At 43.8% G+C, this 22,488-nt stretch overlaps 1 protein-coding gene and 1 long non-coding RNA gene across 12 annotated transcripts in view; one reads left to right on the top strand and one right to left on the bottom strand.

Annotated features, from left to right (window-relative positions):
- Positions 1-22,488, top strand: part of FAT3 (FAT atypical cadherin 3) — a 455,041-nt gene that overhangs the window by 269,261 nt on the left and 163,292 nt on the right. For all 11 annotated transcript variants that reach the window (XM_083609369.1, XM_083609376.1, XM_083609374.1 and 8 more), the window contains exon 4: positions 15,369-15,430. In XM_083609369.1, the coding sequence (XP_083465495.1) occupies positions 15,369-15,430 (62 nt within the window). The remainder of the gene's footprint in view (positions 1-15,368; positions 15,431-22,488) is intronic.
- Positions 1,743-3,228, bottom strand: LOC310761003. The gene is made up of 3 exons (XR_014547171.1): positions 3,009-3,228; positions 2,330-2,496; positions 1,743-1,824 (listed from the first exon to the last, which is right to left on the bottom strand). It is a non-coding gene; the product is annotated as an uncharacterized lncRNA (long non-coding RNA).

Genomic DNA, 22,488 nt, shown 5'->3' with positions numbered 1-22,488 from the left:
TACAAAATGGCGAATATGGATAACAAATTGACTTTTGGATTAGAGGAAACAAAGTTACAACAATCCCCCTTGAGGAGCTTCGGGACATTACAAGGACCGGGAAAGTGGAAAAACACCAATGGAACTTTACAGGACTGGTTATCTTCTGGGAAAGCTGCAAAACGGAAATAACATCTCGTCTTCAGGGTGTTTTCTTTTTTGTTTTTTTTAAAGGAGACAATAGATTTTTCTATTGAAGAAAGGAAGGGACTGAACGTAAGGTTTTGCCCCTGAATAACAACCATCCCTGCAGACTTACCAAACTTTCGAACTACAACGTTTTAGCAGCGGAACAAAGGGAAATCAGACTACAACCTGGAAAGAACAATGGAGGGAGTTCTATTACAGTTTTATTAAAGACTGAAGTTAAAGTTTTGAAAAATAATGATAATAATAATAATTTTGATTTTCAAAAAAATTTATTTTTAATTTTAAAAAGAAAAAGCCAGCAAGGAGTTGGGGAAAAGTTGTGATTTATGGCCTTAAGAATTCCAGGCAGACACCAGGGGTTGATGGTCAGGGGGAAATTAAACCGGGGACAGGGGGGGGGAGAACTAAAACTCCAAAGGCTTGCCAACTTGGTTATTTTTTGCTGAATTGGTCTATTATTCATTATATTTTTTTTTTTTATTTTCTACTTTTTCTGTTTCTATTATCTGGGGTGCTTCTTTTATTAAAAAATGGAAATTGTGGAATGACATGGGGTGGGTCTTGGGGAAAGAACACTGGGTTTTTTTTTCTTTTTTTTTTTATTGTAAAACAAATTAAGTTTCAATTTGGATGGGGAACTTGTTTGACCAACAATATGAAAGGGGAATATGGTAGGGGTGGGGGAAGGGGGGAGTCCCGTAAAGTGATATTTTTTGTATTTTTGAAAAATTTTAATAAATATTATTTAAAAAAAAAAAAAAAAAGGAAAGCGCAGCCGAGTTGTGTCAGGTCACCCTCTCATTCTTGTTGCAAAACATCAGCTGCTTTGAAATGTCTCGGGTAATTCCCTCAAATAAAGGTGGAAAGAGAACCCGGTTTAGGGGGGTGGGGGTGGCGGGCGTACAAAAGCTGATCAGGCCAAATACTCTGCTAGTTGAAAGAAAGCAGATGTGAACGGGTGTATCAGTGTGCATACGTTCCTCATAGTACATGTTAGGCCTCAAATTGTGTGGCACCGTGGAACAATATTTGCATTTCTGGAAGCAAGAAAGGTATATACAGTTTGTCCACAGTTTGTCTGATTTTTAAGTACTTAACCCAAGGTACCACTTTATTTCAATATGAGTAGGTAAATGAGTGTGTATGTGTGTGTGTGTGTGTGTGTGTGTGTGTGTGTGTGCATGCATGCCTTGGTATTAGTGAGACTTCTATTCTCAATTCCAGCCTCCTTGCTTCTTTTGAAATGTTTACATATTGCTTGCATTTTCAGTAACTTGTATTTTTCCAATGTGCTCATTATTAGTACAGTGGTACCTCGGGTTAAGTACTTAATTCGTTCTGGAGGTCCGTTCTTAACCTGAAACTGTTCTTAACCTGAAGCACCACTTTAGCTAATGGGGCCTCCTGCTGCTGCCGCGCCACCGGAGCACGATTTCTGTTCTCATCCTGAAGCAAAGTTCTTAACCCAAGGTACTATTTCTGGGTTAGTGGAGTCTGTAACCTGAAGTGTCTGTAACCTGAAGCGTATGTAACCCGAGGTACCACTGTATTTAATTAAAATCCAGACATCGCCTCTTCGGTGTGCCAGTCAATCAGCCATACCTTCCTTCAGGATATCCATTTCCATTGTTTTTCCTCCAAGACATAGGAACAGAGGGAGCTGCCTTGTACTGTATTAGACCATTGGCCCATCTAGCTCCATTATGTCAATTCTGACTGGCAGCGGCTCTGCAGGGTTTCAGGAAAAGGGTGTCTCCTAACGCTACCTGGAGTCGCTGAGCATTGAACATGGGACCTTCTGTATGCTAATCTTATCTTCCCCCTGAACTGTATTCATTCCCCTGGCTCCTTTCCCCACCCTGATTGGGGGGGGGGAGCACAGCTGTTACTTGAAAGAAGCCGATTTAATGCACTAAATATCAGATCAGTTTTGCACTTAGCTAAGCCAAAGGGGGCATAGCTGAATGAGGCCACTCTTCTCTTAATTAGGCTTAACTGGTATAAGATTCTAGCCGCCAGTAACCCAGTGAGCAACATAGCAAGCAGAATAAAACGTGGTTAGATTTTGGTCGCCCTTGTTTTCCTTTAACAGACCCCACTGCATACTCGTTTCAAGTAAACAAGAGGGAAAATAGAGCACCTGGCCAAGCGTGGCTTGTCTTCCGTATCCGTTGGCTTAATGCAGGTGGGACATCATTCTTGCTTCGGTGCTTTCGAGAGAGAGGCCCCCAGGCAGGGCTCACATTGCTATAATTTCATTCCTTGTTAAGAGATTGGAGCACGATAGCTGGAAACTGCAAGGGGAGGCTGCAGAAAGAGAAAGTGGGATCAATTTGACCGCTATGCAAAAGCCATTCTTTACTAGGACAAGAAAGCACACTGCCTAGATCTTTTCAGCTCCTTCCTGGGATTCAGGGCAGCCATTCTGTGCAGAAACCGCCTCCAGGAGATAGAGACTGTGCTGCCTATTGACATGCAAATGAAACCCTTTTGAGTGTGCCACTTTCCTTGGGATTCGCTGCATATCTAATCCAGGTAGATGTTACTTAGCCTAGTTACCAACTGGGGGTGTATATTCTGCATCCTGGCTGTGCCGCCTAGGGGCCTTGAGGGCACTTAGATCAGTTCCCCAAACTGCAGGTGTGCTGCCATCCTAACAAAAACAAGCCCAACAGCAATTGTAGGGATGGCAAGTGCTGTTGCTGCTGGTCTAAGCCAAGCCAGTTTCGCTTATCTCTGGATCCACCTTGGTCCTTTAGTGCAGCTGCTCACCCACACTACTCATTTCCTGCTTTCTCCCAGGAAAACCCGCTCTTTACCTCTGAATTGGTGTGAAGTCAGTTGGGTCTTCCACAAATTCCCTCTGATTTTGGAGCTAAGGCCCAGGCTTTCCCAGGAAAAGCGATGGGAGAAACAGAAAACCGTTCGGACCCGTGCTTTTGACAGACAAACAAAGTGTGTATGAGCCCGCATGAAACAAGCAGGAAGACGCACTCTGGTTGTTATGTACTGAGTTGAATAGGATGCAAAAGGCAGCAGTCTGATTGGTCCTAGAACAATAGGATTCAGAATGCAGCAGTCTGGTTGGCCCAAGAACAATAGGATTCAGAATGCAGCAGTCTGATTGGTCCTAGAACAATAGGATCCAGAATGCAGCAGTCTGATTGGTCCACAGGAGCCACCCAATCCAGCTCCAGGTGGAAGTGAATCAGCAACCTGATTGGCCTACAGGAGAATCCCGGAATTAGCCAATCACGTGGGGCCCATTGTGTAAATAATGTATATAAAGCAGACATTCTGGGGGAACTTCCATTCCTCCTCACCACTATGAGTTGAATAAAGAGCATGAAATCCACTCTTGACTCCCGAGTATATTTCACTGGTTGTCTTCCTTGTTGGGCTCAGGACAGCAATCGAAGTGGAGGCAGGGCAGGGGTGGGGAGTGATGGCAATGGAAGGCAATGGACAGTCAAAATTGAGTCTGGATGGTGCTTAGCGCCGGCTGGGTGAAGCCACAAACAATGATAGATAGATAGATAGATAGATAGATAGATAGAGTAAATCAGTGTGAGAAATTTGCAAATGAGAACAGAAGAAGAGCCTGCCGGATCGGACCTGCTCTTACAAATGGGCAACCAGATGCCTGTGGGAAACCTGTAAGCGGGAGCTGAGCTCAAGAGCACTCTCAGCTCCTGCAGTTTCCAGTGACGGGCATTCTGGAGTCCAGTTCTGGATCCACACGTCCTTCCACAGTGGGGACGTTGGTTCCCGGGCGGGAGTTGATCGTGGTGTGGATTTGCCAAGCGTGCCTTCCTCTTAGCACGTTTCTTCCTTCCATCCTGAGTTCAAGTGTCATCAAAGCCCATGACACCTTTGGTAAAGGCTGTTCTCCAATTGGAGCGCTCGCAGGCCAGTGTTTCCCAGTTGTCAGTGTTTATACTACATTATTTTTTTTAGATTTGCCTTGAGACAGTCTTTTAACCTCTTTTGTTGACCACCAGCATTACGCTTTCCATTTTTAAGCTCAGAATAGAGTAGTTGCTTTGGAAGACGATCATCAGGCATCCGCACAACATGACCAGTCCAAGGAAGTTGATATTGAAGAATCATTGCTTTGACACCAGTGATCTTTGCTTCTTCCAGTACACTGGCATTAGTTCGCCTGAATTGCCATGCGGGACTAGACCCTCCCTATATCTGGATCATTCTGCTCTGGTTCTGGTTGTCTCTCAGCATTCAGGTCATTAAGGTCAACATGGAGGTCTGTTTAAGCCCTCTCTACTTATAGAGGGGGACGCGGGTGGCGCTGTGGGTAAAACCTCAGCGCCTAGGACTTGCTGATCGCATGGTCGGCGGTTCGAATCCCCGCGGCAGGGTGAGCTCCCGTCGTTCGGTCCCAGCTCCTGCCCACCTAGCAGTTCGAAAGCACCCTTAAGTGCAAGTAGATAAATAGGTACCGCTTTATAGCGGGAAGGTAAACGGCGTTCCGTGTGCTGCTCTGGTGCCGGTTCGCCAGAGCAGCTTCGTCACGCTGGCCACGTGACCCGGAAGTGTCTGCAGACAGTGCTGGCTCCCGGCCTCTAGAGTGAGATGAGCGCACAACCCTAGAGTCTGTCTAGACTGGCCCGTACGGGCAGGGGTACCTTTACCTTTACTTATAGAGGAGTGTTGTTGTTTAGTCGTGTCCGACTCTTCGTGACTCCATGGACCAGAGCACACCAGGCACTCCTGTCTTCCACTGCCTCCCACTGTTTGATCAAACTCATGCTGGTAGCTTTGAGAACACTATCCAACCATCTCGTCCTCTTTCGTCCCCTTCTCCTTGTGCCCTCCATCTTTCCCAACATCAGGGTCTTTTCCAGGGAGTCTTCTCTTCTCATGAGGTGGCCAAAGTCTTGGAGCCTCAGCTTCAGGATTTGGCCTTCCAATGAGTACTCAGGGCTGATTTCCTTCAGAATGGATATAGAGGCTATAGAGGAGTACCTGCCCCTTTACATGGAGACACCACCCCCCATATTTCATTGATAATGGCCAATATCTGTTGATGAGCCCATGCTCCAGCACTTTGCCCAGCCTTTCCAGAGCTGTTGAAGGGTCAGCCTATCCACTTACATAGCTGACAATCCTCTTCAGGGCAGGAGTAGGAAGCAAAACTGCTGATCTCTCCTTTCTGGTTATTGCATGGCTCATTAAAGGCAAGTTTCTTCAGCTGATGCCATAGAGCCTTGATAGCGCTGCTGCGTGTGGTGACTTTGGGGATGTGAGCTGTAATCTTGCCTCAGGTGGCCTTTGCCATTTCCTCTTCTCAGCTCTTAAAACTCTCTCAAATAAAATGGATCGCTTCGGTCACATTTAACATGCCCATCTATCTCGATAAAAGTCGGTAACATCCACTCTCCCAGTGTCCTGTGGGGGGACACTGAAGGATTTTATTCCTCCTACATCTCTAAGTGAAGTAGCCTGATTTTCACTTCCCGAACTAATAATGGGGATCAGATAAAAATTGACCACTAAACCATGCTACGTCACAGCTGAATGGAGTATTTGTTTTGTTTTCACAATTACGCCTTGCATCTCTTTTACGGCTGGGTGATATATTGATGTATCATCCAAAACCTGTTTGACGTCCATGTTGTGATATTGGAATCTTTGTTTTAGACCTGGCGATATATTGCGAATCATGGTGTGTGTGTGTGTGTTCGTTCTATGCAAAAATTACAATGCAGGAAAAACCATGAAACCTCTGCATATCTCCAGCCTTATTTCAGACATCGTGACATATCAGTATGATGTCAGTATTTTCATTCTCTCTTGTTGCTAGATGTGTGATTGTTACATCACATGTCTGTGTTTACGTTCCATGCTTGGAAAGTGTGGGAAACGGAAGCCAGTCCTATCTCTTTCATTGTATTGTACTTTTGTACTCTCTCTCTCTCAGAGAAGATGTTGGAGGGACGCCATGATTGCTTTGTCCTGTATATATTACTTAATAAACACGTATGCCACACCTCACAACCTCAGCTTCCAGCTTTACTCTTCTGTTTGAGTGTGCACATGTCTTCGGATATGCGTCGCTGCTGCGCACCGGGACTGAAAAGTTACAGAACGTCCTGTGCTGCGCTCAAGAGAGAAGACACCCGGAGAGGTTTCTCAGTTCGGGGGCTGTGCGTCGCACCCCCCCGACCGGGTTCTCATCATATATCACCATGTTTGGCTGGTGATGTACACACACACCCCGGGTTCTCATCATATATCACCATGTTTGGCTGGTGATGTACTGCGATGTTAAAAACCAAGTATCACCCCATCCTAATCTCTTTGTGGTACTGTGGATATTTATCATGCTTTCGTCTCTCTCTCTCTCTCTCTCTCTCTCTCTCCCCCCCTCTTTTTTTTTACCAGTAGAGAGATGGGCTCCATTCCTGCTGGCAAAACAGAGGGGAGGCATTCCTGATTAATACCCCCGCACACACACACATATACAGTGTTCCCAGTGCAACCCCCCCCCACGGTTCCAGAAGGTTTTAGGAGACTGCAGGGGGAATTGGTAAAAACCGTACCCCCTCCAAACGCCCCTGTGGGCATCATTTGCTGTTGGGCAGCTTTCCCGAGGCTGCATGCCAGCAGAGGGCATGGCAGAAGCGAGCGTGGGAGTCACTGCTAATTTGGCTATCTAATCAGGGTTTGGATTTGCTCGTTAGCAACCCAGTGGGTCAAGGAGTAGAGCATAATCAGTGACAAAAGGTCACAGGCTCGAGATCGCAACTGAAGCTAATCAATCGGCTCGTTAATGTGCAATTGCTTCGTCCGAAGTATATTATTATCTTCATATGGAAGGCGATGATATTCTGAACCAGGAGTCAGACTGCAACATAAAGCCATGTAGAGTAGCAACACAGTGCTTAGAAAATAATGTAAAGTAGGAGTTTCATAAGATTGTAATTGCATCGACAAAGCCATCAGTCGACGTAACCAAGGATTTGACCTCCTAATCACCTCCACCCCATCTAGTTGTCCAACAGCTCCATAGCATATCCCAATTTCCCAGTTTCCTAGCATACTTGACATTTTGGAATAAAGTTCATAGTTACTCAGCTGTTGCTAGGAGGGTGGGAACAAGTAAAAAAGTGTTATTTAAAAGAAACCAGGTAAGAGAAAAAGAAATAACAGGCAAAGAGAATAAAATGGGCTAGGACCAGGGAGGCCAGGGTTCAAATCACAACTCAGCTGTGAAGTTCACTGGGTGATCTTGGGACTGTGCATGAGGTGGGAGAGAGAAAACATAGGATATAAGGTTGCTCTGCAGCTGCCATATTAATCCAGTTTCAGAGGAAGCCTATGCAGTTGATAGACACCCTCCCACACACAAAAGGGCATTGATTAGCTGCATCAGAACGTGAATAGCTGGCATAGAGGAACTGTCTTCACAGCATCAGCCCTGTATCCATTTCTGGGTGCTGAAAACACATGCAGACAAACATCGATTCTGCCAATCTAACTAATACGTAGTTAGTTAGGGAGCTCATGTAGGATGGCATCTGTATACATAATACAAAACAGCAGCTGTCATTGCTGTCCATGCTGTGGAAGTTCTACCACAAAGTCCTAGGTGTCAGCATCTGAATTTGCAGCAGATCTTGACTGGGGGCCTGAGGAATGTCATGTGTGGGTTCAGTTTTTGCATCGTTGCCTTGCTTTGTCCCCAAATGGGAACTGCCAGGAGGCCAGCCGAAGCATCAAAGAAGCTTCTAATTGCAACGAGTCAGAATGAATCCAGGTCTTTATAGGGCCTGATCCCTATAAAAGTGCTTGGGTGGCTGGTCTGATCTCGTAGGAGGACTCTACACCAGCTGGAGACCACTTTTGCTCAAACACTTCCCAACTGGAGAGGTACCGGTCCTGAAAGTACCATAGAAAACCTAGTCTGGGCACAAATGAGATGAGGAACTTGTGGTGCTCCAGATGTTGGTTTACGACTCCCATCATCCCTGACTGTTGGCCATGCTGGCTGGGGCTGATGGGAGTTAGAGCCTGACAACACTGGGAGGGCTGCAAGTTCTGGTATACACAATGGACTAGTTTGGATGATCATATCTCAGTTTATAAAGCTGAGATATACACAAGACTTTTGCTCATGTATGGAATCCCATCACTCCTCCCTTTGCACAAACCACAATTATACCAGGAGGCCTCTAATAAACTACAGTTTCCAATTTTGTCCATACCAGGGAACTGTGCTCACTGACTTTTTACAAGGCAAGGGTATCAAGTCAACTTCAAACAATTGTTCTTTCAAAAAACCTGGCTTCCAGATTTAAGAACTATTTGTTTCCCAGTTCGGATGAAATGGGAGACTTCCTCTATTAATCATGGCAAAGGCAGGAGAAAAGCAAGGGGCTGGACCTGTAGACCAAAGGGTTCAGTATGATAATCCAAATGTAGCACATGCAGATGTGGATCTCTGGGTCAGGACACATGTCCACCCTAAATAAATAATTGGTTCCAAATCACGTTGGTTCCAAAACTGACAGCTCAAGTAAGATACTCCCAGCTCACTCCAGAGAATTGGAGCAACTGTCTCTAATGAATGGGGGCAAGTGAGCAATCAGTTGTTCCCTTAAACAAACCCTCTTCAATCAGCCATATCCCCCTTCACTCCCTGGTAGCTAAAAGGTTTCAAACTGTCCTCATTTGCAGACAAATGAAAACAAAGATGGATATAAAACAAAATTGTGTCCCTTTTTGTCTGCCTCTTCAGACAAAATTCAGTGTCTCCTAAACAGCTAATTGTTAATATGGAGCCTCGGCGCAGATTTTAACAACTGTGTAGCTCTCTCAATTCCAATGAAAATTACGGTATTCTGGTCTGCTTGTAATTAGCATGTAATTAGTACTTCCAGCAGTAGCTATAAATACTTACCTAACTGCTGGCTAGCTTGGTACTCAGCGCACATGATCATTATACAATTTCCTTCAATTTTTCCATGCATAAATGCCAGGGGAAACTGAGTAAAACTTGGGAAGCCCATGGGTATAATTTATGTTAATTGGTTTGGCCCCTTAGCAGAAAGCAAGCTCGTGCCATGTTAATGGAGGTGGCAGTGGCACTTGGAGAGGCAAGGGGGTAGGCAAACAAACCATCCACCAGTTGGGTATTCACTTCAAGTGAATTGCAATCCCATTGTGTCGCTTGAGTCTAAATCTGCATTAATGTGGGAGAGGAAGCTCAGTTTCTGGCCTATTCCTTTCCTAAAACACAAGCTCAGGTCACAGCGTGGCAACGTCTTGGCAATCTGCTCTATCAAATGCAGGGGAGGGGGATGCGTATTCATTCCTCCTAACAGGGAACATCTGCAGTTGGTGCTTTAGAATCGAGATGCTCTCTTTGCCGCTTCTTAAAAATAGAGTATTTTATGAAAGAATTACAGCTGGGGAAATTGAAAGCACCCATCTTTTCCCATTTGCCAGTTGTACATACTTTTTTTAGTTGTGCAAAGCTGCAGACCACCCAATTGCTAGAAAAATATCTGGCATCTACTTGTTGGAAATATCAGGTTGTAATTGTGTGTGTGTGTGTGTGTGTGTGTGTGTTCGTGTTCGTGTTTGCGTTCTTGCACTGCTATGCTTCTTCCAGGTGCCATTTTCTTTTTCTTCATTCCATAATCACATCAGGCACCATGACAAATAGGATTAAATACTACAGAAAATGCCCTTTTCTGCAGCAGCTCCCATCTATTAAAATTCTCTCTCCAGAGAGGCACAGCAGGTGCCAACTTCGTCATCCTTTCAGCACCAGACAAATAGGTTTGCATTTCCCTGGGCAATGTCTGGTAGTGGGACATTTCAGGTGTGACCCAAAAGGAAGCACAGAACCATCCTCAACATCAATAGCCTGAATAATCCTGGTGACTATGCAGTTGTTTGTTGTGTTAGAAAGCATATGTAATGTCAAAACATGATATGTGTTAGGAATGTTTGTTGAGGCATATACATTTGTTTTCTGCTCATGCTCCAGCAGAGAAATTCGTATTGGTGCCCCCAAACCATCTGCCCTTCTGAACGTCGGTGGTGCATTTCAAAAAGTTGGCCACCCAAAGGCTGCGAGATAGCAGTTTCAAACTTCATGTTTATAAAATCTGATGAGAGCTGAGGTTTATATCATTTGAACAGTATTGCATTGAAATTACATCGTGCTGGGGAAGTCCTGCAAGCTTACATCTGCCATGAACTTATATGTGGTCTCGGACAAACCGCTCTGTCAGTCTCAGCCTCCCGTCTCTACTATGGGACTCACAGCGCTGATCTGTGTTGCTAAGGTTTTGTCAGGAGTATGTGGAATGCTTTGAATACAGCAGTGATGACAGTGGCAAGATGACGAGGGCAGTGATAATATTGTATTGACAGTGATGATGCTAAAATGCTTCCCACACTGCAACAGATACTTTCCACACTGTTACCCTCCCATCTCAAACCCTTACAATCAATCAATCATAATGATAATAATAATAATAATTGCACGTTAATTCTGAGCAAGGAGATACTGCTTTCTACTCATTATGGCAGCTACCTCCTGTTTCCAGTTTGACAAGAACAGGATCTAACACCTGCAGAAGGACCATACGCAGACCAAGACATCATCCAGAGATACCACAAATATGCTGCCTGTGTGGTTGACCTAAACCAGCCAACTTTGGGTCCTTGGATGTTGTAGGACTACAAGCCCCCTTCCCAGTTATCCGAGACCACTGGCTAGTGTGACTGATGGAGCTGGGGTTTGTGGTCTTACAACATCTTGGCATTCCATGTTGGAGAAGGCTGCCCTAAATGGTGAGCCCCAGCTCTCTCTTCCATAACCTAGCTCCACCAAGGCAGACCTACTCTCCATTTTTTCCTCAGCCACTGTTACATTTCTAGCTCATTATGAGCTTAGCATAAATAGGCCTTCTGCTAGATACAGTGCATCTGGGATATGCAATTATATAGTGATGTTTGATTTATACACTATCTTAATATATTCATTGAAAGGCACTTTGTTGCATTAGAAAAATAAAGGGTTGGTGTCGTTTCACTTTTAGTGTTCTTTGGGGAGGAACAAAATATATCTTTAGCCTTTGCTGGCAGCTCGGCTGTTACAGGGTGTGCGCTGCAAAATTTGTAAATAAGATAATTTATGTTCAATTCAAATCTCAAAAGGTACATAAAACATCGACTGGAACAGACCAAACCCAAATCAGCCCAGGCAAGAGCTTGCCCACAGTCCAATCACAGTAACTAACCTCGGGCTATAGCTTGGAATGCAGAATTTCCACAGTCTGTGGTCCTGTCTGCGCTATAAACTTTTATTGCTTTTTATGTCACGTTAACTGTCACGGCTTTCCCCTAAGAATCCTGGGAATTATAGTTTGGAGAGGATGCAGATAATGCTTTGTTGGAAATAGCAACTGTTCCCTCTCTCTGAACCACAGTTTTCAGGAGGGGGTGTGTGTGAAAAGGGAATGACTGACACAGTTTAATTCTATGATGTGATTGTGCCTTCTGTGACATTGTAAGGTAATGCCCGTAACTTTATCTTGTGATTATTTTTTAAAAACGTTTCTTGAGACAATTTGTTTTGTGCAAATTCCTACATCAAGGGTTCCCAAATTGTGGTCTGTGGGCCACCAGTGGTCTGTGAGCTAAGGTGGTCCACGGCATAGCTGTGGATTTGTGGTTAAAGATGGCCACACATCCATTGCATAAAGTATTTTTATTGCTTCCTCTTTTTCTTATATTCTATTTTATTGCATTACACTTTGAGTTATTAGGAACTCAAATTGTAATACAATAAAATGCAGTACCTAAGAAATAAGAGAATCAATAAAAAACCCAATTAAAAATCATACATCACATTATGATTACTGCAATAGGCAGAAAAAGTGGTCTGCCACTAATTATTTTGCTTATCGGCTTAAGAAGACTAACAGAAGAGATCGTAAAGGAAAAATAGAAATTATATGAACAAGATATGATGTGGAAACACCAAGATAAGACTGGATAGAATTATGAATTTTGTTTGGACTGATTGGGACTGATTTGGACATTAACGCAGTAATAAGAAGATGATCTGAATCCCCCTTTGGATCTTGAAGTATGGGTTCCCCCAACAAAATTTAAAAATTTGGCTTTGTAATTTGGAATTTATGTGATGTGATTTAATTTGATGTGATTGGCCAGTTAATAAAAATTATTTTTTTAAAAAAAGTGGTCTGCCGCTAAAACATAGGTCTGCGTTGTGTAGCAGTATAATGAGGAGCCACTCTGGAAGTGGGGGGTATTTTTAAAAGATATTTCCTCTATCTTATATTTGGTATCATTAAATATATTAAGAAAATAAAGCCATTCACCAAGACCCTTAGCAACCCAGCATATGTCTACTCAGAAGTAAATTGCACTGAGTTCAATGGGATTTACTCCCAAGTGTGTGTAGAAAGTATTGGCCCACCGAGGAGCCTTTTATTCCCTCTTGAAAGCCATTGTAGCAATGTTAGTGTCATGCCAACTCTGGCAGCTTTGACCAACAGCGCATGGAATTGCCCCTCCCCCCAATGGAGGACACCAGGGCCAAAGGCAGCATTGCCCCCAAATTTGGATTTCTGGAGTGTCTAGCCAGAGCCTCAAAACTTCTGCTGGCGGTGGGGGGACTTTGGACTCTCAAATTTCAGTGGTGCCTTGTGTGACGCTAAACCTCAGTCCCCTCATGCTCAGTTCTACAGCATTATTGTGGCACCCCCTGCAACACAGCACTTAGTGTGGCTGAATCAGTTGCGCTACCCTAAAGCTGCCTCCGCTGTCTGACCTATTGTTGCGCTCTCAGCTTTATGAGTGGGGTCGCCCCACTCAAGCCCTACCCCAGTGTTCTATATCCTCCACGCAGTGGGGGAGAGCTAGGACAAGCATGTTTGTTCCACCCCACATTGCTAAATCCATCACCCTCTGTGAGTTGGAAGAATGGCTTCCGAAAAGGGGAGCCTGCTTTGTGTGGTTTAGAAAAGTAAGTCCCATAGCAGTATCAATATTTCCCAAGGGGCATTGTGTTTCCTTTGCATTTAAATGAAGGGGCTGGAATTACGTGGTGATAGTGCAATAATCTACAGAATACAGTTTGCACCCCCAAAAGTCTGAAACTAGAGCGGCGCTTCTGCGCAAGCGCAGAGTGCAATGAAGCGCTTCCGTGCATGTGCGAAGCATGCAGAACGCTTATGCGCATGTACGCACAGCGAAACCCAGAAGTATACACTTCCGGGTTTGCCGCATTCGCAATCCAAAAATCCGCAACATGAAACGAACGCAACAAGAGGTATGACTGTAGTTAATTACGTAAATTATGTAAGTTACACACAGTTTTGCCACTGAAGACAGTGAGGCTGATAGTGTAGCCTTGGGCAAAAGATGAACTGCAGCAGAAAGGAGACGGTGGTGCCTGTGACAAATATTGGGCAGAATGGAAAGCAATGCTTTCTTACACCCCTGACTGTTAACTCGGCACCTGAGCTTGCACGGTGACTTTAAAATAAAGCCAGCACTATTATTTCATGAGGGGGAAATGTGTGGAAGAAATAAGTGTAATGTCCAGAAACTAGTTTAGCAGTTTAACTAGTAAACAAAGCCCCTGGAATGAGGGAGCATTTACTGCTGTTAACAAGAGCTTTATCTCTCTTTTAGCTTATCTCAGAAGGAAGGGGCATTTCACTCTCACTGTCCGATTTCAAAAATGGGAAAAATGCTTCAGATTTTAAAATAATCATACATTTGTCCTCAGGATTATCTGCCTCCCATTTCATATTTAACAAATTTCCATCCCCCCCCCCAGATAAGCACACACTCACTTTCAAATTAGAGGCTTACATCAGTAATTATATAAAATGATATGTTTATTTACACCCAAAGTCACGTTTAACTTATTTTCCGGGGTATTTTATTATTATTTTTTCTTTTTTTTCTAAGCACCTCTGTTTCATCATGCCAATCTGTGATTTACTAAGCTAGCTAGACAAACATGCTGTTAGTGTTCAAAAGACATTTTATTCATACTGGGTAATAAAATTGCCCCTTATTATTCTGATGCCTTCCATAATGCCTGCTATCAGGAAGACTAGAGACGCTTGCATGTGGCGCTGGCTCAGAAAACCCCTCTGATGTATTGTATTAGCCTATGCAAGAGCTCATTTCAGTTGCGATAATGAGCCTTTCTTAACTAAGAATGGATGATTTATGCAATTTATCAAGGTTTTTATGGGGGGAGGGTGGAAATATAACTCAGAAATAAACAAACCTACGCCTTGATTTTTGATTGAGTTAGCAATTGGAGTGTATAGAATCATAATTGGTTCTACCAAGGAGCATGTTGAAGACCATCTTCTAAGAGCACGGTGCTGATAACGCCAAGGTTGCAGGTTCAGTCCCCATAAGGGACAGCTTCATATTCCTGCACTGCAGGCATCGGACTAGGTGATCCAACGGGTCCCTTCCAACTCTATGATTCCATGATTCTATGAACTCAACCCTTATTAAAGAGTTGGGGAATACTCTACATGGGGGGATTTAGCAAGAGGGCCAAAGGTAACTTGACTATTCTTTGTCCACAACGTTCAGGCTCATGCATGCAAATGAATTGCTCATTGGTTGTAGCATGAAGCAACAACTTTGAATCAGCCATCGCTGATTAAAAGCAGCTTTTCCATTCCCCAACATACCTAGTGGAAGCAGTCCTCATAGGTAAGGAAGCTCAGATCAGTCTATATCTGTGTCAGTTTCACCAGTGTTCATCCACCAATCTGTTTGATCCCATTTCTGCATTAATGTGCAGTTTCTTTTTTTAAAAAAAAAATCAGTGTGGAAATTTGTATTCATAGAATCATAGAATCATAGAGTTGGAAGAGACCACAAGGGCCATCGAGTCCAACCCCCTGCCAAGCAGGAAACACCATTAAATGCTTGTTTTTATTCCAATGAACACATTCTTCGATCTATTTTATCCTAAGCACCATCCAATTAGCACGTTCATGAAACGCATAAGAACCTTGTTTCTGTATGCTAAAGTGGTTCACACTGGAAGTTTGGGTCCGGATTCTTCTAGTGATCCAGCCGGAGACCTGTTCTTTTTCCATGGTTACTGAAAATAATTCTGATCTTTCTTACAGGTCTCATAACCACGACTTCAAGAAAACTGGATCGTGAACAGCAAGCAGAACATTTTCTGGAGGTAAGATGAGATATTGAATGTGTTCTAAAACAGGTGTGCAGACCAGGTTTGCAGGATCTGCTTGTCCTGCAGGATCTAACCTCATGATTCTAAATGAATTTGCCCGCTGCTATCACACTCCTTTGTCTTCTTTCCCCTCATTCCTTTCCTTGTGCCGTCTGATTCCCTTGGTTACTTCTGATTTTGTGACATGTTACCATTTCCTGTTACATCCAACTTGGAGAAACTATCGTTTGCGCACAAACCATGATGGCAGACCGATTGAATTGGGTTTGCAACCCTGGTTTGAAGGCAGACTATGGCTTGTACAAACCATAGTTTGTCCAAAATATGGAGACAGTGGTGGTGGGAAGAAGAAGAAGAGGAGGAGGAGTTGGATTTTATATCCTGCTTAACATTCTCCTTTCCCTTCCTCCGCCACAACAAACACTCTGTGAGGTGAGTGGGGCTGAGAGACTTCAGAGAAGTGTGACCAGCCCAAGGTCACCCAGCAGCTGCATGTGGAGGAGCGGGGAAGCGAACCCGGTTCACCAGATTACGAGTCCACTGCTCTTAACCACTACACCAACACTAGATTGTTTACAAGGAGTGAAGGGAGCTTCTCAGCCTAGTGCTTTGTATTCCATCGAAACCAACCCACTTAGTAATCATATACATCTGCCCCATTTGGGCTTGAAGGCAACATCTTTATTTATCAGTGTTGAGGAAAAGCGGCCAAATGAAATTAAATTGCCGCAGAAGCGTGTCTACTAATGAGAGGTTTTCAGGCCTGATATGTGTTTTATTGGTCTGTAGGCCTTGAGCATATAACTGGAGCACAGCAGACGGAATACTTGCTGAGAATACCCCTTCAAATAAAATGAAAAAAGGCATCTATTTTTAATTGGGGAAGGAGTTGCAGGGCAGCTAATTTATTACACTTAGGCTTTAGTCGTCTGTTCCGGATTGATTCACATGCGGCTAATGAGGAATCTGTTACCTGGTATTTCAGAATAATAGGTTGGAGATGAATACAAAATCCCACTGTTGCAGGCTGTTTGAAGATGGAATAGTCAAGGGGGATGATTTAGCACACTACTGCTCCAGGATTTTCGGGACTAGTAGAAGCCAAATTATGGACTGGCAGGTGCAAAGATTAGAGGTCCAGATTGGCCGCCACCTCTCCCCCCAAAATGATTAGAATGCATTGAAATTTGCCCATTTGACGGCATGTTTCTCAATAACAAAAATCAGACAGGCTGTTGACAGTTTGGCACTAGGTTGTCTGAAGAGGAAGAGCTTGGTTTTACGACACTTGTGAAGCGTTTTGTGAAATGTTTGGCTCCTAATGTGGTTAATTAACCTCCTGGGGGAACCTTTAATTGCCAGTATAACCATGGCCTCCCCATAGCACCACTTTTGCCTTCCGGAATTATTTTATACTCTTCCTCCCATTAAGAGTCTGATTGGCATAAAAAGAGAATAAAATTGGCTCCCCGTGAAAAGATATCTGACTGGAGATTGACCTAAAAGCTTCCGTTTTCTCGCTTGCATGGTGTGTGCATGCCTACGAGGGGCGGAGGGAGGCGTTGATGGGGCCCCAGGAGTATGGAGGTCTTTTATTTGATTCATGAAATAAGACTGCCCTTATTTCCTCTATATTTGACTGTGACATAATACCCTTAAAGGTCTTTCTTTAGCCTATTCAGAACAAATCAGTGTGAAGCTTGAATTGGAATGAAAGAGTTGGAACTACATAGACAAAGGAGAAGACACTGAATTTGTAGGGCGTTCTGCTGCCGCAGCATACTGAGATGAACTTTCCTTAGTGAACTTTCCGTACATTTATTTATTTGTAGCTTACTGGTGGGTGTTGATGGATTCAGATATTGGTTTAAAATCTTATACATCTGTTCTGGTCTGAGACACTAGTCCCATGTCAAACAAACCTTAGCAGTATCACCAAACAAGGAGATTTTCAAGGCTCCGGGGATGTCATAGTAATGTCAGTTGGAAGGGACCCTGAGGTCCAACCATCTTAACTTTTTGATGTTGCTGTTGTTTAGTCGTTTAGTCGTGTCCGACTCTTCATGACCCCATGGACCAGAGCACGCCAGGCATTCCTGTCTTCCACTGCCTCCCACAGTTTGGTCAAACTCATGCTGGTAGCTTCGAGAACAGTGTCCAACCATCTCTTCCTCTGTCGTCCCCTTCTCCTTGTGCCCTCAATATTTCCCAACATCAGGGTCTTTTCCAGGGAGTCTTCTCTTCTCATGAGGTGGCCAAAGTATTGGAGACTCAGCTTCAGGATCTGTCCTTCCAGTGAGCACTCAGGGCTGATTTCCTTCAGAATGGATAGGTTTTATCTTCTTGCAGTCCATGGGACTCTCAAGAGTCTCCTCCAGCACCATAATTCAAAAGCATCCATTCAACGGCAATCAGCCTTCTTTATGGTCCAGCTCTCACTTCCATACATCACTACTGGGAAAACCATGGCTTTAAGTATACGGACCTTTGTTGGCAAGGTGATGTCTCTGCTTTTTAAGGTGCTGTCTAGGTTTGTCATTGCTTTTCTCCGAAGATGCAGGGGTCTTTTAATTTTGTGGCTGCTGTCACCATCTGCAGTGATCATGGAGCGCAAGAAAGTAAAATCTCTCACTGCCTCCATTTCTTCCCCTTCTATTTGCCAGGAGGTGATGATCTTAGTGGCCATGATCTTCGTTTTTTTGATGTTGAGCTTCAGACCATATTTTGTGCTCTCCTCTTTCACCCTCATTAAAAGGTTCTTTAATTCCTCCTTGCATCCATGACTCGTGACCATCCACCATCTGATTTAAAACCTCCAAGGAAGAAGAGTCCACCATCATCCGGGGGAATACATCCCACTTTTTTTATGACCTTTGGGTGAGATTTCGATTTTCTTGGGCTTCCTCTGAACAGAGACATCCAGCAAAGTATGTTATGCCCAGCAGAGCTCTTCCACCTGATAAGGTGTCTCGCCTGAGCTCTTCCACAAGTTCAGTACCATAACATAAAATCGATACAGAGAGGTTTTAAGAAAGGTACATTTTCCCAATATCACCTTTGCCTAGCCTACTTCAAGCAAAATTCTAGATTGCTAGCTTCAAGGCTCTTTCGTGGGTCTCAATATGCTTGTAAAAAGCAATCTCATTATAGTCCCAGGTTGTTGTTGGTGATGATGTTTTTAAGGCTTCAGGGACTGGTGATTAGAAGCCCAGTGACACTCCCAAGACACGGCAGAAAAAGAAGCTGTGGCTGTGGAGGTTGAGTAACCAGACTATTGGAAGTTTCTTAGCCCAGCCAACCACATGAGTAGAGGCTTGCATTTAACACCCCCTCAGAAAACAGGGTCTGGCCCTCTTTACTGGTTGCTCTGTTCTCGAAGCCCCTTTAATAAAAAATCCAATCAGTGATCCTCTTATTTAAATTGCCGATCTGAACAGTTTTATTCCGTTCTGATAGGTACTGATTGGTACTCCGTGGGCCGCACATTCAAATCCCCCACCCATCCCGCTTCATCCCGAACTTGCAAATAAAATAGATCAAGCTTAAAAGGGACGGAGATTACATGAGCATTACATTACTTTATAACCTCCAGCAACCCCAAATGCAGTTCCTCTGATTACTCGCCAGGAAAAAAAAATGCCTTAAATGGATGGAAGATTGGGATGGTGGGTTTAAAAGGAAGAAGAAGAAAAACATTCGGTGTAGTAAAAGAAATGACATTTAGGTGGTTATCTTCTTGTGAAACAGATAAATGAAAATAAATACCTCCTACAAAGCGAGGTGTGATTGCAGTTTTCAGGAAACCTGTATTTACTTCTTTGCAGCGCTGTGCAATCTGAGCAATTCTGTCTGAGTCTCTCCCCCTCCCGCCTTCTTGTCTCTTTTCTTCTTCTCTCGGCTGCCGCTCTTTTTCTTTTGCTCAGTCAGGTATCTGAGGAAGCGCAAAAGAGATTAATATCTTATCCCTCCCGCTCAGAGAAAGCCCCCATCATCTTTCCTTATACTGTCATTACTTCATAACAAGATGTGAGAATAAAAAATAATAAAAAGTGGGAACGACATTCCCATGCTACCTGGTTTGTTTTTGCTGTCGTTGTTTAAAAGGTGCACTGAATATTTGAGAACATTTCTGTGCATGCCACAAGAACTCTTCAGACTACAGTGGTACCTCTGGTTGCGAACGGGATCCGTTCCGGAGGCCCGTTCGCAACCTGAAAAGAAGGCAACCCGCGTCTGCACACGCGTGGGTCGTGATTCGCCACTTCTGCACATGCGCATGATGTAATTTTGCGCGTCTGCGCATGCGCGAGCGGCAAAACCCGGAAGTAACCCTTTCTGGTACATCTGGGTCGCCGCAGGACGCAACCTGAAAATGTGCAACCTGAAGCAAACGTAACATGAGGTATGACTGTACTAAACATTGGGCCTGCCATCACAGCTTTTAATCCTATAGACTCACTGTGCTCGCAAGGACTTGTGCGGGTGCAATCATTAATAATATATTCATAATTAAAGGAGCAACGTGGTTTTATGCAATATTTCATACAGTTGGGTTTTGTACTGCACTTATTTATCTTATATGTGAATGGCCTATGGCCCAAGCATTAATAAACCACATCTACATAATTAAAGGTGCCTCAAACATACAACACAAATATTTATTGGGGAAGCTGGCCATGGGGGTACAAAATGTCGCATTCGGTTGCTTTTAGTGAGTGACGGCCAGAACTGCACATTATAAGAACCGCAGGGCTGGCACCAAAATGGCAGCCTTTTATTTTGTTCCATCCTCCGAATTTTTGTAACAGAGTAAAACAAGCTCTATGTCTTTAATGCCACCATGCTGTCCCTTTCCTTGCCTCTTTCTGCAAGATTAGCTCTTGCTTAGGTATCAAGACACGAGGTGAGTTTCACTACATATCATGGACGGGATGGGTCAGGGTTCCAGACAAGGCCGCTGTTTTCATGGCAGCTGCATGTTGTTGTTTTTCTGTAGTTCATATACATCAATCAGCCCAGACCTCTGTAGCAACATGGCTGTAAGCATTTTGCAAATCAGCCCTTTGCCATGGGCTTCCTTCCCCTCCCGTCTCTTTGCTGCGTGTTCGTATACTGAAATTAGTTGTCGGATTTTGTTCAGGTAGCAAACGGAGTGACAGCTGTCTTAACGCGCATGCTGAAAGTGAATCATTTTCAGATATGAATATACAAGCGTCTCCTCTCTTTTTACCACCAGTTTCCTTTGAGGTGGAGAGAATATAAATTACGGCTGCTCTGCTCTGCCAGTGTACATGTGCAGTTTGATGGAAGTGAAATGTTTAATCCAGTTACAGCTCATTGACTTGCACATTGATGCTCTAAAACAGGGAAAGGGAAAGAGATCCAAACCTTTGTGCTCAGCTCCAAGGTTTGGAATGAGCTCTAGTGTATGTGAGGTCATTCGTGCCTTCCTGGGCAGCCAAGCTAGCACTAGATCTGTGTTGAATCCTGCCCCTAATTTTTGGGTAATCTCATCCCCATGAGAAAAATTCTGGAGTTTTTTCCTACCTCTTTCTCACAGTGCTTGAGAAATCATTATATATTTTCATTTTAGATGCGTTGGCACTTAACGGACTTAAAAAGTGGGCGAGAGGTGCCATCTTTGCTATCTCTTGCTAGTCTGTTGGGTTTCCAGCCCACACTCCCCCCCCCAAAAAAAAACACTATCCTTGGCTCAGCTTTCCTTTCCTAGGAAGGCAGCAGAGCACAGACCAGTGGAAAGATAATTCACAGAATGAAAGGAATGGCTGCTCAGCCAGTGCAATAAGCCAAAACAACAACAACAACCCACATTCCACCCATGGAATATTTCACCGAAATCTTCCATCCTTTGGTAATCTCAGAACGCAATTTCTTTTCTCATTACTTGACCTAGAATAGTCAAAGTCGGGGATATTTAATGGGAGAGGAAAAAATGGCAAAGCTCTTATCTAGTTCTGCCGTGACAGTTTTTGTGTCTAGTAAGTTGAGATTTTTATAGAACCTCGTGCCTTAAGAGCTCTCTCTTTAGCAAGGGAGAGCTTTAGTTGATAATAGGAGACAGATTTCGCTTTACAGAGCTCCATCTGGACACCACAAATGTGTTTCTTGAGCAATTTTGTCCTTTACAGACACACATGTGAACTTTATTAACAGCAAGTGTTTTCATATTGTGAAACAGGCATAAACTCCACCCTTTTCCTACCAATTTATTAGTGGATTTAGTTGTCTTAAAGAACTTTCCTCTTCATATATACCCCTGTACGCTTTAAGGCCTTCAGAGAAGACTTCGCCCCCCTCCCCAATCCATTTCAAGGTCATCTCTAGTACCCTCTGGGTGAAAGTTGACCTTTGACCCTTATGTTCTTTAATTCACACAAATGGGGGTAGTCACTTCTGGTCATTATGTGTGCTACTGAGGCATGTGGGATATTATCTGTTTCTACTTAGTTACTACAAGTCATGACTTCTTGAACATTTCAAAGTTCAACGAGTCTATCCGAGTTAGTGGAGCATGAGGCTTCTGCATGCATAGAAGCATGGAGTCATAGAATTGTAGACTTGGCAGGAACCTTGAGGGCCAGCTAGTCCAATCTAAAGCATCCATGACTGATGTCTATCCAACCTCTGCTTAAAAACCTCCATGAAGAGTCTTCCATGTAAGTAATTTGTCCTGAGACGAGGTCTGAGAAGAAAAACTAAGTAGCCACAACACTGGTCAGAAATATTAGCAGTCCTTGGCACTGCAGAGTTGCTGTAAGCATCCTGTCCCCCTCTCTTTCCGAGCACAGCCCTTCAATCAATAATAGGGGTACAAAAAGTTGGGATGTAAGATATAATAATAATATAATAATTATTTATTATTTATACCCTGCCCATTTGGCTGGGTTTCCCCAGCCACTCTGTGCAGCTCCCAACAGAATATTAAAAACAAGATAAAACACTAAAAACTTCCCTAAACAGGGTTGCCTTCACATATCTTCTAAAAGTCAGATAGTTGTTGATTTCCTTGACATCTGATGGGAGGGCTTTCC

Source organism: Podarcis filfolensis (genome assembly GCF_964270895.1).
Source record: "Podarcis filfolensis genome assembly, chromosome: 4".
In the NCBI taxonomy this organism is placed as follows: domain Eukaryota; kingdom Metazoa; phylum Chordata; class Lepidosauria; order Squamata; family Lacertidae; genus Podarcis; species Podarcis filfolensis.
Note: the sequence above shows the minus strand (reverse complement) of the source record. Positions and strands in the feature narration are given on the sequence as shown.